We start from the raw sequence: 19,137 nt of genomic DNA, 5'->3' as shown, positions 1-19,137 counted from the left end.
GCCCGGAGCCCCCCGGGAGCGCGGCTCCCCCCGCCGCGGCGGAAGGGCCGGGGCCGCGCGGGCGGCGGGTCCGGAGCGCCGAGCTCCCCCCGGCGGCCGCCCCGCTCCCCCCGCCGCCGCCGCCAGAGGGGTCCCGGCCTGGCGGGAGGCCCATGCCGGGCCGCTCCAAGGCCGTGGGGCCGGTGATCGGGGAGTGGAAGGCGGGGAGCCGGCACCGGGCCCGGCGGAGCGGCGGACGGAGACGCCGCGAAGCGCGGGGAACGGAGGTGGGCGCCGCACTCACCGGCCAGGCCTCTCCCGCTGCCTCCTGCGGCCCCAGAACCATAACAAAGCTCTGCCCAAAATGGCTGCCCGGCCCTGCCCGGCCGGGGGCCGGAGGGGGCGGGGCCTGCGAGAGAGGGGGGCGGGGCCGGGAGGCGGAAGGGCCACGCCCACTTGGCTCCGCCGGCGGCCACGCGGAGCGCACCCCCACCCCCGGCGCCCGCCGCCCAGAGCAGGGATAAGGGTGCGCGCGCGCCCCCCGCCCCGCCAATCGGCGCCGTCCTCGCGGTCTCTGGGGCGCCGCGGAGAACTACTACGAGTCCCAGAAAGCCCCGCGCCGCGGGGCAGCCTGGGAGTCTTATTCCGCTATGGCGTCTCGTGGCCGTCCGCGTGCGCAAGCTTGAGAAAATACCGGACCGAGCCCGGCCAGCTCAGGAGCCCGCGGCGCTTGGGCCGGGCGCGGCGGGGCTGTCAGGCGGCACGACGGCTGCGCGCCGCGTGGTGCCCTTCTGACACGTGCCGGGCCGCGTATTGGGTGCCGCGCACGGCTGCGTTCTTCCCTGTGCGGCGGAACCAGCGACGCCGTGCACGTTCCCGCCCGGACTGCCGAGGCGGAGCCCAGCTGGAGCGCTGCCCGGTACGCAGGAAGCGCCGCGTCCCGCACGGCTGGCCTTCCTCCTCGCCTGGCCTGCAACGTCGGTTCCCGGAACGACCCGCAGCAAAACATCCCGCGGTGGATAAATAATTACAGAGCGCGTCGAGGCTTTACCTCTCAGTACAGCACAGTGAGAAGCGCGCGTCTGAATGCTGAGCGCGGCCTGAGGCACGAGCTGAGCTACTCGCGGTTCGGCCAGCCACCCGCTTGGCTGCTGTTTCAGGACCCGGACAAAGCAAGCATGTTCCATCTCATACAGCGGTGCTGCTCCCGCACGCCTCTCCAAGTAAGTTCCTGCAGGCTTTAAGCTCCATTTTTCTTTAAACGTGCCATTGGAGCGTTGGGAAGCAGTGCCTCACAAGCGAAAGTACGCTTGCATTCATTGCAGCTATTCTGAGCACGTCCCTTATTTTTACAGCCGCCTTTGGCCAAAGCTCTGATTCCTTTTCTTTTAAATCACGTTCTGATGTTTACATTCTTTTTCTTTCCTATAATTACTGTCACGGATGCTGTTGAACAATGATGGGATAGTAGCTGCTTTCGGGGAGGGCACTGTCCAATGATCATGCTGTGTTCCTTTCTGGTCAGGCCTGATGCATGCTCCCTTAGCCTTTGGGTGGGTGGGAGAAGAGGTGGCTGCAGAAAGTGTTTTCAAAGTGAGCAACGTCTGCTTGCTCACTGGGAAGAGCTGAGCAGCTGTGCCAGCTTAATTGCTTAGATCAAAACATGAGAAAGCCTTGAGGAAGGGCAGCTGTCGGGTTATCCAGCCAAGAAAACTCTTCAGTTCAATATTTTATAGATACTCCAGGTAACTGTAGGACAATAATGCCTGTGTTGTAAGGTGCTCAAAAGAACAAACTTTTTAATTGCAGCTGCAGAAGCTAACTGGTCCCAGACTACTCCTGCATGGAAAGAATAAGACAAGGTGCTCCTCTCCCTGTCTCTCCCTGCAGAGAAATGTTTGTCTTCTCTCAAGACCTCTGAGCCTCAGCAGACTATCAGTGTGTGCAGTCAAACTCCAGGCTTTTCACACGTCTTTCCCACTCTTAAAGAAAAAGCCTCCCCAAGAACCTCCTCGAGAGCCAGGCCTGTTGCGACAGAGTATGAAATCACTGAAGGATTCTCCAAAGCCAGCCCTTTACTTAAGCCTTGCAGGGCTAATTCCACTTGTTTCTATGCCGCTATTAATGGTTTTCCAAAGGACCTACCACCCAGAGCTGGCATTTGTTCAGGTTACGTATGGTGCTGTCATCGTCTCTTTCATAGGGGGAATGAGGTGGGGATTTGCTGTCCCAGAAAACAGCCCAGCCAAGCCAGACTGGCTGAACCTGGCCAACAGCACCGTTCTTCCTCTGCTCGCCTGGCAAGCCTTGCTTTTTAAAGATATCGCTAGCAGTGCAGTAATGATTGTGCTGAGCTTAGGGATAGCATTACACTATGACCTTACCCTTCTTCCTACCTATCCTCTTTGGTTTAAAGGACTGAGGATAGTGGTAACAGTGGTGGCAGTATTATCACTGTTAGCTACTTTAGCTGTGAAGATGGTTTCTGATCATGAGCTAATTATCAGCAGACCTGAAAAGCAGAACACAAAACAATAAAGCAAGGGGAAAAAGCTGTTTATTTGTTAATAATGTATTTGCATTGAGGTCATATGGAAATAAAGACTTATTTGTGCTCAGAAGTCATAAGAGGGCATTGATCAAGACACTTATTCTTGGAGCAAGTAAGTTCAACTTTAGAAGGGAAGCACTCTAAATACTGATTGTGTCCAAGGCAGGCCAGAATCTGCCATTATCTGTAGAACAAAGCATTGTTCCTGAGTGAGATTAGATGAATTTAAAGCGGAGATTCACGTGTCATGGGTATGAATTGCTCTGTTCTGAATTATCGAAGTATCTGGTTTGACTATAATGTGATAACATTCTGTGGGAGGGAGAACAATGATGTAGTGGTGTGTGCTCTAAATGATGTCAAGGTGAAAGCAGTAAGTTTATCACTGAAAGAAATAGAGAATTGTGCAAAAGTACGTACACCTTCAGTTCCTGTTTTGTGGAAGTGTGAAAAAAACCACCAAGAACTCAACCTTATTTCAAATTGAGGAGATGTCCAGAGCTTAATCACATAGAACTTAAAGTGGAAAGAAAGGGTAGGTGAGGTTTGTTTGCAGTGGCAAGCTGAGGTCAGAGTTCACCTGAAGTATACCATTAAGCTGCCATGGGGAAGGCTGGAAGGGGCAACTTTTTATCTTCAATGAAGTGCTACAAAAACAGATTAGCTTACTATTTAGACTTAAATAAAAAGGAGAGCCAGCCCATCTGCTCCTGGATTTTGCTTGGTCTTAGGGCTACTTAAGCAGTGAAGCTGCTTGCAACACATGATCGTGAAGTACCATCGATTGCTGCTTGGTAGGACACAGATCTACTGCTAACATGAAAGGATCAGGCAGTAGAATTGAAAGAAGTTTTGTGTCTTCTCCCTCCTCAAGAGTAGTTTTATTTGTGCACCATGGGAAGGTACAAACACAGTTGTGGCCTGCACGCTCTCCCTGAGTAGCTGGTTATTGACACGACTTTGCATGTAAGTCTACTTCCTAACGAAATCTCAAGGAAGAAACAAGTGCCCATCACACAGATTTTCTTTTCTATCCTCAGCTACCCCAGGAAGCTTAATACGTTGCATATGAGCATATTTACTATAGGCTTTTTATCTTAAGATGCAAGAAGAAAGGCAATGTTTGATATCCATGTACCCTCAGGACTAATTTATATGATCCTCATAGTACACATAAAGCACTGTTGGTTGTGAAGAACAAAGCACCCACCATAACTTCAGTTTTATCTGCTCGTTCTGCAAAGAACAATTTAGGAAACCTGCCTAAAGATGATGCCATCTTCTTCTATGGTGTTGCTGAAACAGCAGCTATGTCCATGAATCTCTCCTCTTACCCCACTACCTTTTATGTGTTCACAGCACCATATCCCCAAATCAGCAGTATACTTGATGCTCTCCGAATATAAAATAAATAAAAACTTTATTTGTAAACACAGTGTTATTCTTTTTTAAATATGACAGTTTTTTTAAGTGGATCCAGATTTTGTTCTAAGTCAGGGAAAGATTGCTGAGTAGCTGGGAGCAGCTGATTACAGCCTCCAAGCTCAAACATCAAAATCAACCACAGGAACTGGAGAAGGCAGCTTCAGACCAACAGCAGATGCCCTCAAGATAATCTGAACCAGAAAGTTTATGGGAAGGAGAAGTGAGCGCATAGAATTCCCAAATGAATAAAATATAGTGAAGACGGTGTTTCTCATGTGTCTCAAGAAGGTTCCTCAACAAATAACAAAACTTAAGAAATATTGCCTATAATTTCATTTCAGAGAGGGCTGCATGGAGCTGATAAGGCAGCCACACTTGCAGTGACTTTATACTGAAGAGAAATTAATGAGAATTTTACTACAGAAGTGTGGTATTTGCAGCTTGAAGCAGGCAAAATGTATAATCACTCTCTCCCAGCGTCCTACCAGGAACAGGACTTCAGTTAAAGAACAGGACAACTCACTAGATGAAAACAGCAACAATACAAGACATTATGGTAGGAAAACACCCTATTCAAGAGTATTCCATATTCAGTTATGAAAGTGTATTTTATTAGAAAAACTGCTTAAAACAAGTTCAAACTTGAAAAAAAGACAAATAGACATAATTAAGAAATAATTTTGAAGTAAAACATATACAACGATTGAGTGATCAGAGAAAACAAATGCTCAACCATCTAGCACATTTTAACCTGGCAATCTCTCAGTCCTGTGTTAGAATGCAAAACCTGGATTCCTAATGTACCTGCAACACTGACTCTGGGGGCTTTTACTCATCTGTTAATTTGTTAGCTGCATGAAAGAGATGTGGACTTGGTACGAGTGCCCCCTTGTCTCATAATGCAGGCTTCCTGTTCTCTGCCACTCCAGTTGTGATTTTATGGTCTAGGGTAACACTGTATCTCATGTTCAAGCAGCTTTATTTCAGACTCCTATCCGAGTCATCCACAGCTGTGCAGACAATGCAATTGCAGTGTGCAAAAAGCAACTTCAAGTACAACACTCATTTGATGAAGCTAGAAATAACTCCAAACTCCTGGCGAGTATTCTAGGAGTGTATCCAAGCTAAATATGAATTCCTTAAGGAAAGACACACTAACAGCATCACCTCAATGCTGAACACAGCTATTTCCACTACAAAAGGCTCTGTCCACACTAATTTGGAAGAGGCAAGGTATAAAATGCAGCAAGGATGAACGTGTGAACCTTGTATAAGAGCATGTATTCAGATGCCAAATCACAGCACGTGCCACACAGCATAAAACACAGCTAAAAAAGAAAAAAAAAAAATGGGCAAAAGGTTTTCCTTAGGTTTTTAGTCTAAGAGCTGTCCTCACTGCAAAAACAACTCATCTAACTAATGCCGCTTCCATTTACAATAATCAGTTTATACAGAAAAGGAGCTCTATTGCCATCGCTGACTCCACTGAGTAAAAAAAGCCTGTGCTGAAGTGGAATGACATTATTAGAACTGCAAGAATAGCTTTCCATAATAGGAAGTCCTCAGCCACTTACCATCAAAGTTGGGGGGGTGGCAGGAAAGTAAACATCTAATTAATATTTAGTGCCCATGCCCTGCAGCTGCAGAGAGGCTCAAATGCATCTAGGTCCTAAGTGGAGGTACCAAGTCTCTCCCATCTCTTCTTTTTCTTGTTTTCTATCAGCAAAGGACAACTAATGCCAGTCAAGTAGCCAGCCTGCTTTTATCGGCAGGGAACTCCTAGCCATCCATAGCAACCTTCTTCCAGACTGTAAGGCCAGCTGAAGATACTGACTGACACATCTGAGATCTAACATCTCTAGTGTGCTGGAATGATTTCTTCAGATCAGTACAGGGCAAGTTTGGCATTTAATAAATCTTAATCCAGTCATAAGAGGCATTCCTACTCTGGGATAAGCCCATTTACTTTGAAGGGCAAGAGTTTTAATATTTCCTTTTGCTTCGGAAAAGCCCTCTGATCTAAGCCCCCTGTTTCTACTGAAGGTTCTGCTGATAGAAGAGGTTTCTGGCCAATGAAACCGGAAACCAGAGGAGGCAGATACTCACTCATTCCTTGGATGAGTTTTCTTCCTTGCACTTTACAGCACAGCTACACCTCCTTCACAGCGGCTGGTGATCATGTTGGCAGTTTCAGTCCAACTGTCCATGTGAGGGTTATAAACTTCAACAGAGTCAGAGGTTACTGGAGCAGCAAAGTCATGACTGGGAGCACGGCCTCCCGAGGCATAAAGAAATCCATTCACAGTCACAACACAGACACCAGCTCTTGGCATCTTCATTGGTGCAACTTCGACCCACTTTTCCTAATGAGAACATGAAGAAAAAAAAAAAAAAAAAAAAATCAACAAGCAGTTTTAGGGTATGGCCCAATTCTGATAAAAGCAGCTTTTTAGCCTTAAAGACTGAAACATGTTAACTATGCAAACATCACAATTCAAACACTATGCTATGTGCATAGTAGCAAGTGTGTTATTGATACTGTAATGCCAGCACTTTCACAAGAGGTCCATGTGGTAGCAGTCTCTAAAGAACAGATCACACCCTGTCTACACAACACCCCTTCCCTTCTTCAGTCACCGTGTGATGCAGCCCGTCTCCAGATCAGAGAACCACACGCGCTTTGAGATGGGAAACAAGGAGAACAGTACAGAACAGAATGCCACCATGGAATACATGCTGCTTTCAGCAACTTTCTGTTGCAAAGAGCATCATATAAACATGAGCAGTAATAGCCAGGACTAATACTGTATTCAAAGCAATCTTTCTAGTTGCATTGAAACAACCACCACATTTTTATGCAGAAGAAAGATTCTCAAGTCACGCAGCAAAGGGCAACTCTTACTTGTTCTCTCTGGAGAGTGTAATTCATTCTATCGCAGGAGGAGAAGGGGAAATTTATTCCACTACCTCTACTTTGACAAGTATTTACCTAAGTATGAAGTATCTGAGCTTGGTTAGCTTCCAGTTTCCCAAAAGCACGCATACAGTTTTCATAAACATACGGGTTAGATCAGCAGAATGCTACAAGCTGGTTAGGACACACAGACTCAGAGGTCACCGGAACTCCTTCCACCCCCAACTTGGATTACCAGCCAGTAGGAAAAGCAGAGCTGGAAATTATTCGTTTTTTCTTTTTAAAGGAAGGAAGCAGGCTACTTCCACAGCATTTTATACAAAGTCCACGCAGTCTACGTTTCTGAAAGGAAGGGACTCCACCATACCTCTTCAAAGGAGTATCTTTCTACAGTAGCAAGCGCATCTTGAGATTCATTCCAGCCTCCAACAGCATAGATACAATCATTGAGAGCAGCTACACCGAGATACGCTCTTCGGGTGCCCATGGGAGGAAGCTCAGACCAACGTTTAGATAGCGGGTCGTAGACTTCAACAGAACGCAGCTCTACTCCCTCATGGCTGATACCACCAACAACATAAATTAGACCTGTAGAAATATAGTTTTTCCTATGTGAGGTTTCACAATACAAAGTCTTGAAAGACAGAAAATGCTTCTCATGGCATCCATTTCAGCTTGCCATTAAGATGATTCAAGAATCCCAAATAGAATCCTTTATTTGTCCAGAATTAGCATACAAAGTTTTCAGGTAAGTAACCCTGTGCTCAAGCACTAGAAGCTCTGATGAAAGCAACCGTCAATCAAGTGAAGGGTGGAGAATTCAGAAGGCTGGAGCCTCTGTCAATACTTGGATCAGATGCATAAAAAGCACACATACAGCTTAAACCTTCAGACACAACCGTCCCGAAATAATCTGAAGAATTGCCACAGGTTGTCAAAAAGCCATGCACATGAACCCAAAAGCTGGAGATACATAAAAGCAATAGCAGGAAGGATAATCAACTTAATAGATTAGCTGGATAATCATACCAACAGCCATATATAAACTACTTTCATGACATAAAAGGCAGCAGACAGAGAAAGACCTCTATAGTATAATTTCTGTAGAAACACGTGTTAGGAGGACAAAAAAGCAAGGCACAATCTTCTGCAACTGACAGGACAAGACAAAAGTAAGAACTCGTGACTGAAACATAACTGTTTCTGAAGAGTTCCAAGAGCCCAAGAGGGTTTTGGAAGCAAGCTTAACAATCCTCACCTTGTATTTCACAACATCCAAAGTAATAACGGGGCACAACCATGCTTCCCACCACATCCCAACTATTTTCTTCAGGATCAAATCTTTCAATTGTGTTGCCGATCTCTGCCCCAACCCAACCTCCTGCAAATGCCAACAAACACAGGAAAGCATTTAATGGTATGAAGCAGTGCCTAAATTGCAGGTAACACTGTGTGTCCTGCAACAGAACAACATCAATTCTGCTAGGGAAATAAGTTAGAGCTGAACAATAACTAATCCACAGAGACCTGGTGTACTAATGCTCATTTGAACAGGTCTTTTTCAAAGCTGCAGATAGGTAACATTAAGCCATAATATTAAAAACCAAAACAACTTCCCATGAATTAACACCTCTAAGATTAACCTCACCTAGTGGAAAAAAGAATTACCTAAAGCATAGATAGCACCACGGCACGTGCACACTCCCAGTCCACAGCGAGGATGGTTCATGGAAGCCACAATCGTCCACTGCTTACTGACAGGATCGTAACATTCAGTACAGTCAAAAATCATTGAGTCCTTCTCACCTGCGTAATAAGAGAAAGCACACAGACACGGGAACTACAGATCTGCACTGCAGATGCAAATTTTTCAACTCTTCCTAGGACAAAAGAGTGTAAGAATACAAGATTTTCCTTTCAGCTAGCCAAACAGCCAGAACAGCAAAAGCTTCATTGATACCCAGAACTGAATCATCACTTGAAACAGCATTCATCAACAGTTCCCTGAAACATTACTGAAAACATCAGGAATGAACAACCAGTGCTATACACATTTTATTTTGCAGCACAACACAATTTTCAAGGCTAAAGAATGCATTCTGTGGTGACAAAGCCAGTATGCATATGCATTCCTTAAGGATTGGCAGGTAGAGGTACTCATCACATCCTTGTGCAAACATACCTAACAAGCCCTTCCAGATAGGCAGACAAGCAGATGTCTTGCCTCTCATTCTGTGCGCTTCTACAAGATTAGAAGTGAGAGAAGAGATGCAATTACCCATAGCACACAAGACTGCAGAGTACCTAACACCTCTCAGTGTATCTGAACACTGATATATGCTTACCTCAGAGTTGCTATACCACAAGAGGAAAGAATGGCCACTAAGAAATGGCCAACATTGGAACCCTAACCAGTACACTCACAGCAGCAACAATAGAGAAGCAAGATACCCTAAATTCAGCTATTACTGAAGCTACAATTTATATTACCTACTGCTGGCTTCCTCAGTACTATTTCGAGGAAAAATAGTTTTTAAAAACTCTACCCATGATTTCTCCAGTATCTTTTTAACAGAAGACTTTACATCCCTGAAGGACTTAAATTCAGTCAGGAAAACTGGAAGTACTGGACTTTAGACTGTGCAGTGTTAGGCCTATGCAATACTGCAGGCTTACTTTTGAAGAAAACGTCCATCTCCAAGAGTAAACATGTCCACAAACAAAACACAAAGCACCGATCCCTATCAGGTTAGTAAGTCAGTGCAGGACACAGCACCAATAATGTACTGGCTACTTAACCACTCATTTGTGAGGAAATGAACCTCTGCATCTATCAATTCTAGCCTAAGAATGATCAAAATATAACAAAAATGATATTCTTACATTGCGGTTAAGGAACAGGAGTTTACTGTACCACTACAGGGCACATACTCCTAAAATAAACACAATCTATTCAGCTTTCTGAAATCATAGCAAGACGACAATGTCTCTCTCTGATGCATATCAGCTCTTCAGTTAATTTCATTGGGTATTCTCTTTCAAAAGAACATGCATACTTCATATAACAGACACTTATTTAACATTGATATTACCATTAGCATTAGGAATGCGCCCAAAGTGCGTGCTTGTTTCAGGTTTTACCTCCAATGGCATAGACCATTCCTCCAACAACAGCCACACCCAGCCCGCTACGGGCCTGGCGGAGGGAAGACACCGTAGTCCAGTAGTGGCTGAAAGTGTCGAACCGCTCCACACAGCTGAGGGCTCTGCTGTCACTCCAACGTCCTCCTTGCAGTCGGGTGTACCCTCCTAGAAAGCAAATGGAAAGGTCACAGCTGAGTAAGAGCTTCCTGCTCAACCCCATGATCTTAACATGTAAAACGCAGAAGAAAAGCCAACAGAAAATCCATAGCAGCAGCACTCTACTGTTAGTAGGAATCAGGCTTTTCCAAACTGCATTAGTTCTCCATCACATACAGAAGAAAGGTCACCTTGAAGGTCAGGTAACTTGTGCTACTGCACTTCATTGTATCACTACAGACATTCATAATCTTGGTAAAAGGCAGAGACCAGCTTTTGCTATCTTATAATTGTTACTTCTCACAGGGTGGAGGAAAAAAAAAAAAGTATTTATTTTCAATACAGTGCTGTAGCTCTGGTGAAAACTTGAGATCGCAAGTATCCCATCAAATAAATATTCTGTACTGAGAAAACATCAGCTTTCAGAAAAAAAAAAAAAGTGCAGGGAATCTGTATATGCCAGTATGCATTTCCTCTAGTGAACCATGCTGATTTGCAGCTTTCCACCCAAGGCAAATAACTTTTAAAAGGCAGATCTAGGCTTTGAATGCCACATCATAATGATGCAAAATATGAATGCTCCCCCACTGTGCAATTTTAAGTAGAAAGCAGCCAAGATTGCAAATCAGCCAGATGAAGCATACTGCTCTTTTTGTGTCTTCCCATTGAATAAAAAGTAGTCCAGCATTTCTGTCAGTACTGTAATAGAAGATACCACTTCATCATTTGTTTTATAAGTTTCAAACAGCCACATTCTAACCTACTGCATAAAGGTACTTCCTGGCTTTCCTCCGTGGACGACCTTTAGAAGCTTGCAGAAAACTGCTGACCTTGTTTTCTTTAGGAGATTTACAGACTTCACAGTATTCTTTCAGCAGAGTTTGCAGAGCCACCCGAAGGCTGAAATCTGGAACACCTTGACGAAAGAAACAGATTAGAAAAGACTTGGTTAAGACGGCTTGCCTGAAAACAAACATCTGATACTCCTGGCTTTTTTGCGCTCACCTTCTATGTACTTTAAGAGCCTTTGTGCCGGCAACAGAGGGAATCGCACAGGCTCCAGCACTTCCACCACGTGCTTCCTTCTTTTTCCCAGATCCTTCAAAATCCATTGCATAGCAGCCAGGAACACCTGGTACTCGTCCTCAATGCTCAGGTCCTCGCTCCGCAAGATCTTCACCAGCTGCTCCTTGCTCAGCGCCAGGAACTCCTCCCCAGCCTGCACCTCCAGGAAGTGCGCGTGGATGTAGCCCTCTGTGAACTCCAGCAGGTCGTGGCAGGCGATCTGCTCGGAGAACTGGAAGAAGCCGATGCAGTTCAGTGGGTCGATCTGGCCCTTCAGGAACTCGCAGCACAGCTCCACCACCTCGCTGAGCTGCAACATGTCCGCGGCGACGATCAGCTCCTGCACGTTGTGCTCGCCGATGCTCACCACGCCTGCGGGCGGGCACAGGACGGCGGAGCTCCGCTGTAAGCCGTGCGCGAGCAACGGAGCGCTGCCAGAGCCCGTCACCCCACAGCCGGACCCCTCACAGAGACCGCCCGCCCCTCTCACAGACGGGACCCACCGCCCTCCCCCCTCACGGACGGGACCTCCAGCCCCACCGTTACCCGTGTAGATGAAGTCCAGTAGCGTGTGGAAGATGCCCGCCTCGACGCCCGCGATCCGCACCACGTCCCGCCCCGATTCCTTCATGCCGCCCGCGAAGAGCGCCGCGAAGTACGGGCTGCTGGCCGCCAGCACCAGGCGGTGCACGGAGAACGTCTCGCAGCCCACCTCCAGCCGCACGTCGCAGAAGCTCTGCCCGACGCGCAGCCGGTTGATCTGAGCCAGCAGGAGGCGAGCGTGCCGGTCCGAAAATGAGCTCCCGCCGGCAATGCCCGCCGCGACACACGCCATGACGCTCACTGAGGCGCGACCGCCCCTCCCGCCCTCTGACCGCTCTGAGGGGCAGAGCTCGCGCACGCGCAGCTCCCCCCACCCGCGCCTGCAACGGGAGGTGCTCGCGCCTTTCCGCAGCGCATGCGCGATGCGGGTGGTGGGAGTGCGTGTCTTCGTCTGTGAGGCGTGCGGTGAGGAGGGCGCGTGGCGGCGGCGGCGGCGGCCTCAAGCGGCTTCGCAGCGCGCCTGTCTTCGCAGTGCTTGATCCTTTGTCCGTGTGCCTGCCTGGTCGCTTGCCCCTGTGGAGCCTGTTTGCTCGCAGCTCTGGCCAGCGTTCCCATGGACCCTTCTCTGTAAGGTGCTTTTTTAATGTGGATTTCAATCATTCTCCTGATAGATGACATTACTGCCTGCGGTGCTGAGGGCGATCAGCAGGTGGAACAGGCTTCCTATGGCACAGAGCCCGTTGGAGATGTGGAAGCATTTAGAAAAGGCTCTCAGAAATATGGTTTGGTTTTTGGGTGGGCCTGTATGCAGCCAGGAGTTGGACTCTGTGATACCTGCGAGTCCCTTTCAATAATGGGTGCAGTGTGATTGTGTGGTGACAGTGGCCTTCTGCACTGCCTTACAGACTCAGTCATACTCCTCTCAGGCTTACCTCTGCAAGCTGTGATCCAAGACACTGTAATGTGTTTGTGAGGGGGAAACTGACTGCCCCTCCTGGTAGGATAGGCATGGAAGCCCTGGAGTGTGTCCAGAGAAGGGCAATGGAGCTATGAGGAGTCTGGATCACAGGTGTTATGGGGAGCAGCTGAAGGAGCTGGTATTGTTCAGTTTGAAACAAAAGGAGGTTCAGGGAGGACCTCATTGCTCTCTACAACTCTCTGAAAGGGGGTTATGGTGAGGTGAGGGTCGGCCTCTTCTCCTTGTAGCTGTGATAATGAGAAGTGATGTCCTTAAGTTGCACCAGAGGAGGTTTAGGTTGGATATTAGGAACAGTTTCTCCTTCCAACGAGCAGTGATGCACAGGCTGCCAGGGGAGGTGATGGTGTCACCATCCCTGGAGGTGTTCAAGAACTGCAGAGATGTGGCACTGAGGGACGTGGTCAGTGGGCATGGTGGAGTGGAGTTGAACCAGATGTTTTGGTGATCTTTTCCAGCCCTAATGATTCTGTGATTATATTACGTTCTTTTCTGAGGAGAAACGACAGTTAACCTCTGCCTGAGGCAGTCCTAGAGAATGGGATGATGGGGACTGTGTATCCTCGGTGTGGCATCGTGGTCAGCACTGCCTGAAGGATGGCCAGCCCACGCACCTCAGCATGGCATCATGCTGCATTTGGGTCTTCCTCTTCATTCCAGTATGGATGCTTCACCACAGTGCCTAGTAGTACTTTGAGGGTGCCTGGGGTCAGAGCTGGTCCTGAGGCAGGGCAGTCTTTGTGTGATTCACTGAGTCACTGCATGTCTGGGCACTGACAAAGGGAAGAGCTTCGCATACTGAGTTACACCTCTCATTCCTTGGGTCTGAAAAAGCCAACAGTGATACAAAAGCATCCCTGCTGAATTTTCCATGACAATTTCACCATGACATGCAGCCAAATTAAAAAAAAAAAAAATAATAAAAAAAAAAATAATAAAAAAAATCAGCCTCTTGGACCACTTCCATATCTATTTACTGTGAGTATGGGAAAAGAGAAACATGTCTGCTTACAGTTACAATGGTCATGGCCCCTCAGGCTTTTCTTATGATTCAGTATTTCATTGTAATAACTTTTAAATGTGCTTCCAGAAAAGAAATCTGAATTGTGATACTCTCTGGGGACTGTTGCTTTCTCCATTCATCAGCATTTTGTTCTTGACATTAGAATGGTAAAACGATCTTCTGAGCCGGTCTCAAAAAAAACATCCATAGAAAATACGTACTGAAATAGAAAAGTAAAGTTCCTGCAGTTGCATGCGTTGGGTGCATGCTGATATGGCTCCATATATGTTTTAGGCCAGGCTGATAAATTCTTTGAGAATTTTCTTTCATTGATGAATCAGGAAAAGAATCCAGAGCTGTCTTTGTGCTGACATTTTATTCATTGGAAGTGGCCTGTGAGTAAAAGGCTTAGAATTCCTCTCAGTGCTCAGGCGCAGGCTGATGTCAGCTGGTAGACGCTTGGCCAGCATTAGGATTTCACACCATACTGCCAAATTTACAGGCACAGAATAGCATTGTTGAGACTGCTAATTTTGCCCTGAAGGCCTGTCCCGCACTGTGTTAATGTGGCTGACTAGTTGTGTGTACAGAAGAGGGCACTGCTTCAGCATGTTTCTTTTATAACCACGCGGAGGCCATACAAGATGGAGTTAATGCTCCCATATGCTGTTGTGCATCTCCTAAAGGAGACTAGGGTTTTTTTTGTAATAAGCCTGTAAGTACATTTGACAGTGAAATTGTACTGTGTAGCAAGAAGCCTTTTGATTAATACCAAGAATGACAACACATCACAGTGAAGGAATTAAAGATGATTTCAGTTTTAATTTAATAGGTTCCTAACGTGGTGTTTGCCGGAAGCCAGCTGAGTACTTACTGACCCATAGGACAGGTGTCAAAAAAGGCATGGCAGGTATTCCTCCGTGTGCCCCACTGGCCACACCTGCACAGAAGTGCTGCTATTGCAATACCAAGACCTCTCAGTGAGAGCAATCTGACAAATAACATTTTTAGGCTTTCTCCTGAAAAAGCCCTGTGCTGTGCCAGGGGGCCGAAGAACTGCAGTCTTCCTTGGGATATTTCATGGAGTTCCCTGCCTGCTCAGATTTCTCTGGTTGAGGGCTTCTCTGGAAAACCTGTCCAGACACCCGGGCGATGCTCTGCTGGGTGAGGTGTCTGCTTCCACTCTCAAATCCTGCAGGTGGTGCTGTCTGTACAGGATGATATTTTCTGAACATGCAGCAAGAATGGGTGGCTAATATGTGTTACTTGTCTGGGTATTGTAGTTCTTTATTTTGGGAAGGTCTTAGATTTTTTTTTTCCTGAGCTCCGTAAAATGAAGGGCTTTTAGTCTCAAAAAAACCTACAAGAACAATAATTGATTTGAAAGTGCAGTTGTGCTGTACTGTCTCCTGTACCTGTAGCTTTGGGGATCATTTTGACATAATAATCAAAGAATAATCCCAAAGTGTTTCTTATGATACTTCATTGCTAAAGTTCTCTGTTGCAGAGGAGATGTGAAACTCAGACCTTGGCTGTCTGTAGGTATGACAAACCCTGTGGAATGTTTTGTGATAGAGAATCACTTTTCAGTTGCTGTTTTTCAGCTCTTCTCTCATTACCTGCTTGTAGCTACCATTTGTGTTTCAGTACACGTGACCTACCAGATGAGTGTTGAATGGCCTCACCAAAAAGGAAAGGAGCTTCTATCATGCTTTGGCATCCAGCTCATAAAGCTCCCATAGGATGCAACCATTCTTACTCAATTTCCCTACATTTTGTAAGAACTTGAGGTAAAACTTCTAGGGAAGCTGAAACTGGAGAAGTGCAGAACCACTTTATGAGAGGTGATGCGGATTAGAAATACCTGTAGTGCACTGAACTATGCTCTTTACTCTTCCAAGCTACCCTTCTTTTTGCTAAGGCCTACACGTGCCCACGTGTCATGTGAGTACCATTGCATGCATAAAGCAGTGGTGCAGATCATCAGTCTCAGCCGTGCATGTTTTCTTAGTGAAGTGGTGGAGCTGTGTGATGAGTCCCTATGGAGCTGGTAATCATGTTGTCTGCTCTCAGTCAAAAGCCTCTAATGAGCTGGGGGCACTAGATTCTAATTAGATACCCACACAAACTTCCTGTTGGCTCAGGTGTACTGAAGCCTTAGTGGCTGAAGAAGCTTTCCTTCAGGGTCTGGATGTTTCCCATCTTAGTAGGGAAATTCATTGTGCTTTACAGTGAGATAACAAGTTTTCCAGACTTAGGCCAGATACAAGAAGGCTCTCTTGGCAGGATTGGGCCAGACCCATGAGCAAGATGAGCTTTATTCCTGCAAGAAATAACGCATCTTAACAATTATGCATGTGTGTGTAGGGTAAAGATCTGAACTGGAGTTGGTCAAAGATGGAGGACAAGAGGGGTCTTCAAAGCTAGCTTTTCTGCATAGGCAGCCTCAGCACATATGGTTTGCATGAAAACTTGAGATTTTCTTCCCCTGCCCTGTCTTCTTGCCCTCAGCTTTTCTCAACATTTTTGACTACTTTGGAATTAATTGATAAAGTGATTAAGTACTTTCATTGCTCTCACTGTAATATGGCTTCAGGTAAGGATAACATTCAGGTAACTGCCTGATAAGAGAGTTGTCAGTTTAAACAGGTTTAGCATTCTTAAACTTGTTACTGAGAAACTCTCCTGAGCATCCACTTAGCACTGAGAAGCAGGCTGTGCTGGAGTCCAGCTGAAGGGCACCATGTCCTGCAATGGCACCCAGACCCAGAGAGCCACCTGGCAGGCAGCACAGCTGGGGAGAGTCTGAGCTGTGAGAGCCTCCAGACAGAACGTGATGTTCACAGCTAATGGTGTGTGATTTCAGGAGCACTGGTAGCGTTTCAGCACTTGCTGTAAGCTGCACTTTTACAGCTGGTCTTGGTTAGAGAGCTGGTGGGTGTACGGTACAAAACAGTCAGGAAAAGAAAAATCTTTCAGGTGTGTTCCAGCAATTCATGTGTTGTCTTCTGACTTTCTTGTGTGGAGAGGTTTATGTTCAGGGTACGCTTACCTAGCAGGAAGTTTGTTGAAATTCCAGTGAAATAGGAACGTTGTGCAACATGTGGCTGCAGTTCCCCACTGGTTGGAAGATTCTTGTTTAAGCCGAAGGTCTGGAGCAATTCCAAGCAACTTGATTTAAAGTAAACATCCTGGATGCAGTGTGTCAAATACTAACACAATATTGTTTTAGTTTTTCTCATTTCTCTTGTGGGAATAATCATTCCATGAAGAAGGAAAGTGATCTAATGAGAGAATTAACTCAAGAGCTTGAATATGGAATTAATCACAGCTGTCTGAGAGGGGAACCAAGGCAAACTCCACAGAGAGCTCACTGCATTTCCGAGGGGGGAGCTCAAAAGAATGCTAAGAGTCAGATAGCAGTTGGTGATCGAAACAGAGATGCTTTTAGTAGCTAAAGGAAGCAAAAATGTGCAGCAGGATGAGTTTCCTGCTTTCATTTCTGTGAGATGTTACATCTCAGTAGGAAGGGATCGCTGCAACCTTTTCTTGGGGGTGTGAGAAAGTGACAGATGGTTTGGGTCTGATCCTCATTGCGTCTTCATGCTTAGCTGAAGCAGGTGATTGATTTCCTCAGCTGGCTCTTTTATTCACTGTTTGTTGGGAGTGGTCCTGCAGCTTCAACTGACCTGCTCCCTACGTAGTGTTACATCAATACTGGGATCATTGTCTTTCTCTCAGAAAGTATTGCACTTGTGTTTACAGAACGTGTGAGCTGATTTTACTGAGAAGATGGATGGAGTTTAATCTCAGTATGCGGGGATCTCTGCCTGATACCCACCACATTCCACAGCCTGTGCGTGTAGTGGGGTCATTCCACAAGCACAGCCTCTGTGGAATGTGAGGTCTGTCATGAAGGCCGTGAGTAATTGCTGGTGGGATGTCTGTGAGCTCTGTGTCTGCGTGCTCTGTGAGTCAGGGCATCCAGGGTTCTGTATATACTGAAGTCTGAAAGGATTAAAACTTCCACAGTATGATGTTTTGACTGTAAATGGCATCGGCAACTGATACCCATCCCAGCTCTGTGGCTGCTCTGCTGTTCCTTTGCTGTGTATCTCCCTGCTTTTTTTTTCCCCCCTTGATTTACCTTTCTGCAGTGCAAGCATTTTTCATTTCCCTTTGTAGAGCTTCACCTTTGGGGGCTGAGATGATGCCTGCTTAATTGACTACAATAGGAGCAAACCCTTTGGGATTCCTAACAAAAGACCTGTCTGAATTTAATGACAACATAAACATAGTGGTGGTGTAATTCGTTTGTAAGCAGTTCTGAACCTCTGTTGCAGTGTTTTTGTTTGCACTTCAGTTTTCTCTGTTTCCTTATCACAATGTCACATCAAATGTTACCAAAATCCTTCAGAGGCCCTCATCTACAGCTTTCTTTTTTTTCCAGCAGGCTGGTTGTATCTCAGTTAGGAAAATCAGCCCACTGTGATGTTGTTTGTTTGAAATAAGCTAACAGTGATAACATTTATCATTTTGTTATTCAAGGTGATGGAAATGCATTGTTTAATGACTTCTTATACTGTGTTTTATTGTCTGAGCTTTTTTTTTTTTCCTCGATGTTCAGGTTTCTGCAAGTTTTAACATTTGTCCAAGGTTTACCTTGCAAAGCACAACTTCACTTCCAGGGTGAAATGAGTCTCTGAAAGAGGACTTGTTTGTGCTAGTCCTCCTTCTGCAACACTTGCAGCAATCAGATAAGTTCCTTACTGACTCCATCCCACTGACTCAGTTTGCTCACTCTTCCTCTCGGGTGTATTTTGAAGATTAATTAATACTTATAAAATACTTTTAGTAAAACCTGCCTGTGAAAAATGCAGCACTAGTTGAAAATGCTGCCATTATTGGTATTTATTATTTTGCAAAAGGGAAGCTATTTTGCAATCAATATCAGTGTGGAATTAGGAACTATAAAAATAGATTAGGGCTCTAGAGATACTGGAGAAAATTATGGCTGGCACAACTAAACTGAAGGTGAGAACTGTTGAGTAACCTGGTGAAGAAAGCCTTCCAGTGGCACAAGGCACAGGAAGCAAGTTTTGGTAATAACACTTGGTAGTGAAATATACGTAGAATTAAGTATTTGTATTGCAGAAGGATGATGAAGTCCTTTTCAGTCTGTGAGTGTTAAAACTGAGGTTTATCATCATAAGTGACATCAATAATTCCCAAGCAGCAGGCTCAGCTCACCTATCCTGACCAGCTCTAGGGAACTGCCGAGAGAGATCTGGTTGGGAATGGCTCCTGGCAGTGCACAGATCTGGTTGGGAATGGCTCCTGGCAGTGCACAGATCTGGTTGGGAATGGCTCCTGGCAGTGCA

General features: G+C 46.0%; 2 protein-coding genes across 2 annotated transcripts; one reads left to right on the top strand and one right to left on the bottom strand.

Moving 5' to 3' along the window:
- The first annotated feature begins 895 nt into the window (after window positions 1-895).
- Window positions 896-3,075, top strand: TMEM69 (transmembrane protein 69). The gene is made up of 2 exons (XM_042812938.1): window positions 896-1,202; window positions 1,789-3,075. The coding sequence occupies exons 1-2, from the start codon at window positions 1,158-1,160 to the stop codon at window positions 2,515-2,517; spliced, it is 774 nt and encodes a 257-aa protein (XP_042668872.1). The 5' UTR covers window positions 896-1,157; the 3' UTR covers window positions 2,518-3,075.
- Window positions 3,076-5,284: 2,209 nt separating this feature from the next.
- On the bottom strand, window positions 5,285-13,408 carry LOC122157345 (actin-binding protein IPP-like). The gene is made up of 9 exons (XM_042812937.1): window positions 13,368-13,408; window positions 11,781-12,157; window positions 11,175-11,606; window positions 10,930-11,085; window positions 10,011-10,178; window positions 8,538-8,675; window positions 8,128-8,250; window positions 7,237-7,457; window positions 5,285-6,318 (listed from the first exon to the last, which is right to left on the bottom strand). The coding sequence occupies exons 1-9, from the start codon at window positions 13,406-13,408 to the stop codon at window positions 6,094-6,096; spliced, it is 1,881 nt and encodes a 626-aa protein (XP_042668871.1). The 3' UTR covers window positions 5,285-6,093.
- Between the last annotated feature and the right edge of the window lie 5,729 nt (window positions 13,409-19,137).

Source organism: Centrocercus urophasianus, unplaced genomic scaffold (genome assembly GCF_019232065.1).
Source record: "Centrocercus urophasianus isolate 14NV4802_14NV808 unplaced genomic scaffold, USGS_Curo_1.0 seq_1308, whole genome shotgun sequence".
In the NCBI taxonomy this organism is placed as follows: Eukaryota; Metazoa; Chordata; class Aves; order Galliformes; family Phasianidae; genus Centrocercus; species Centrocercus urophasianus.
Note: the sequence above shows the minus strand (reverse complement) of the source record. Positions and strands in the feature narration are given on the sequence as shown.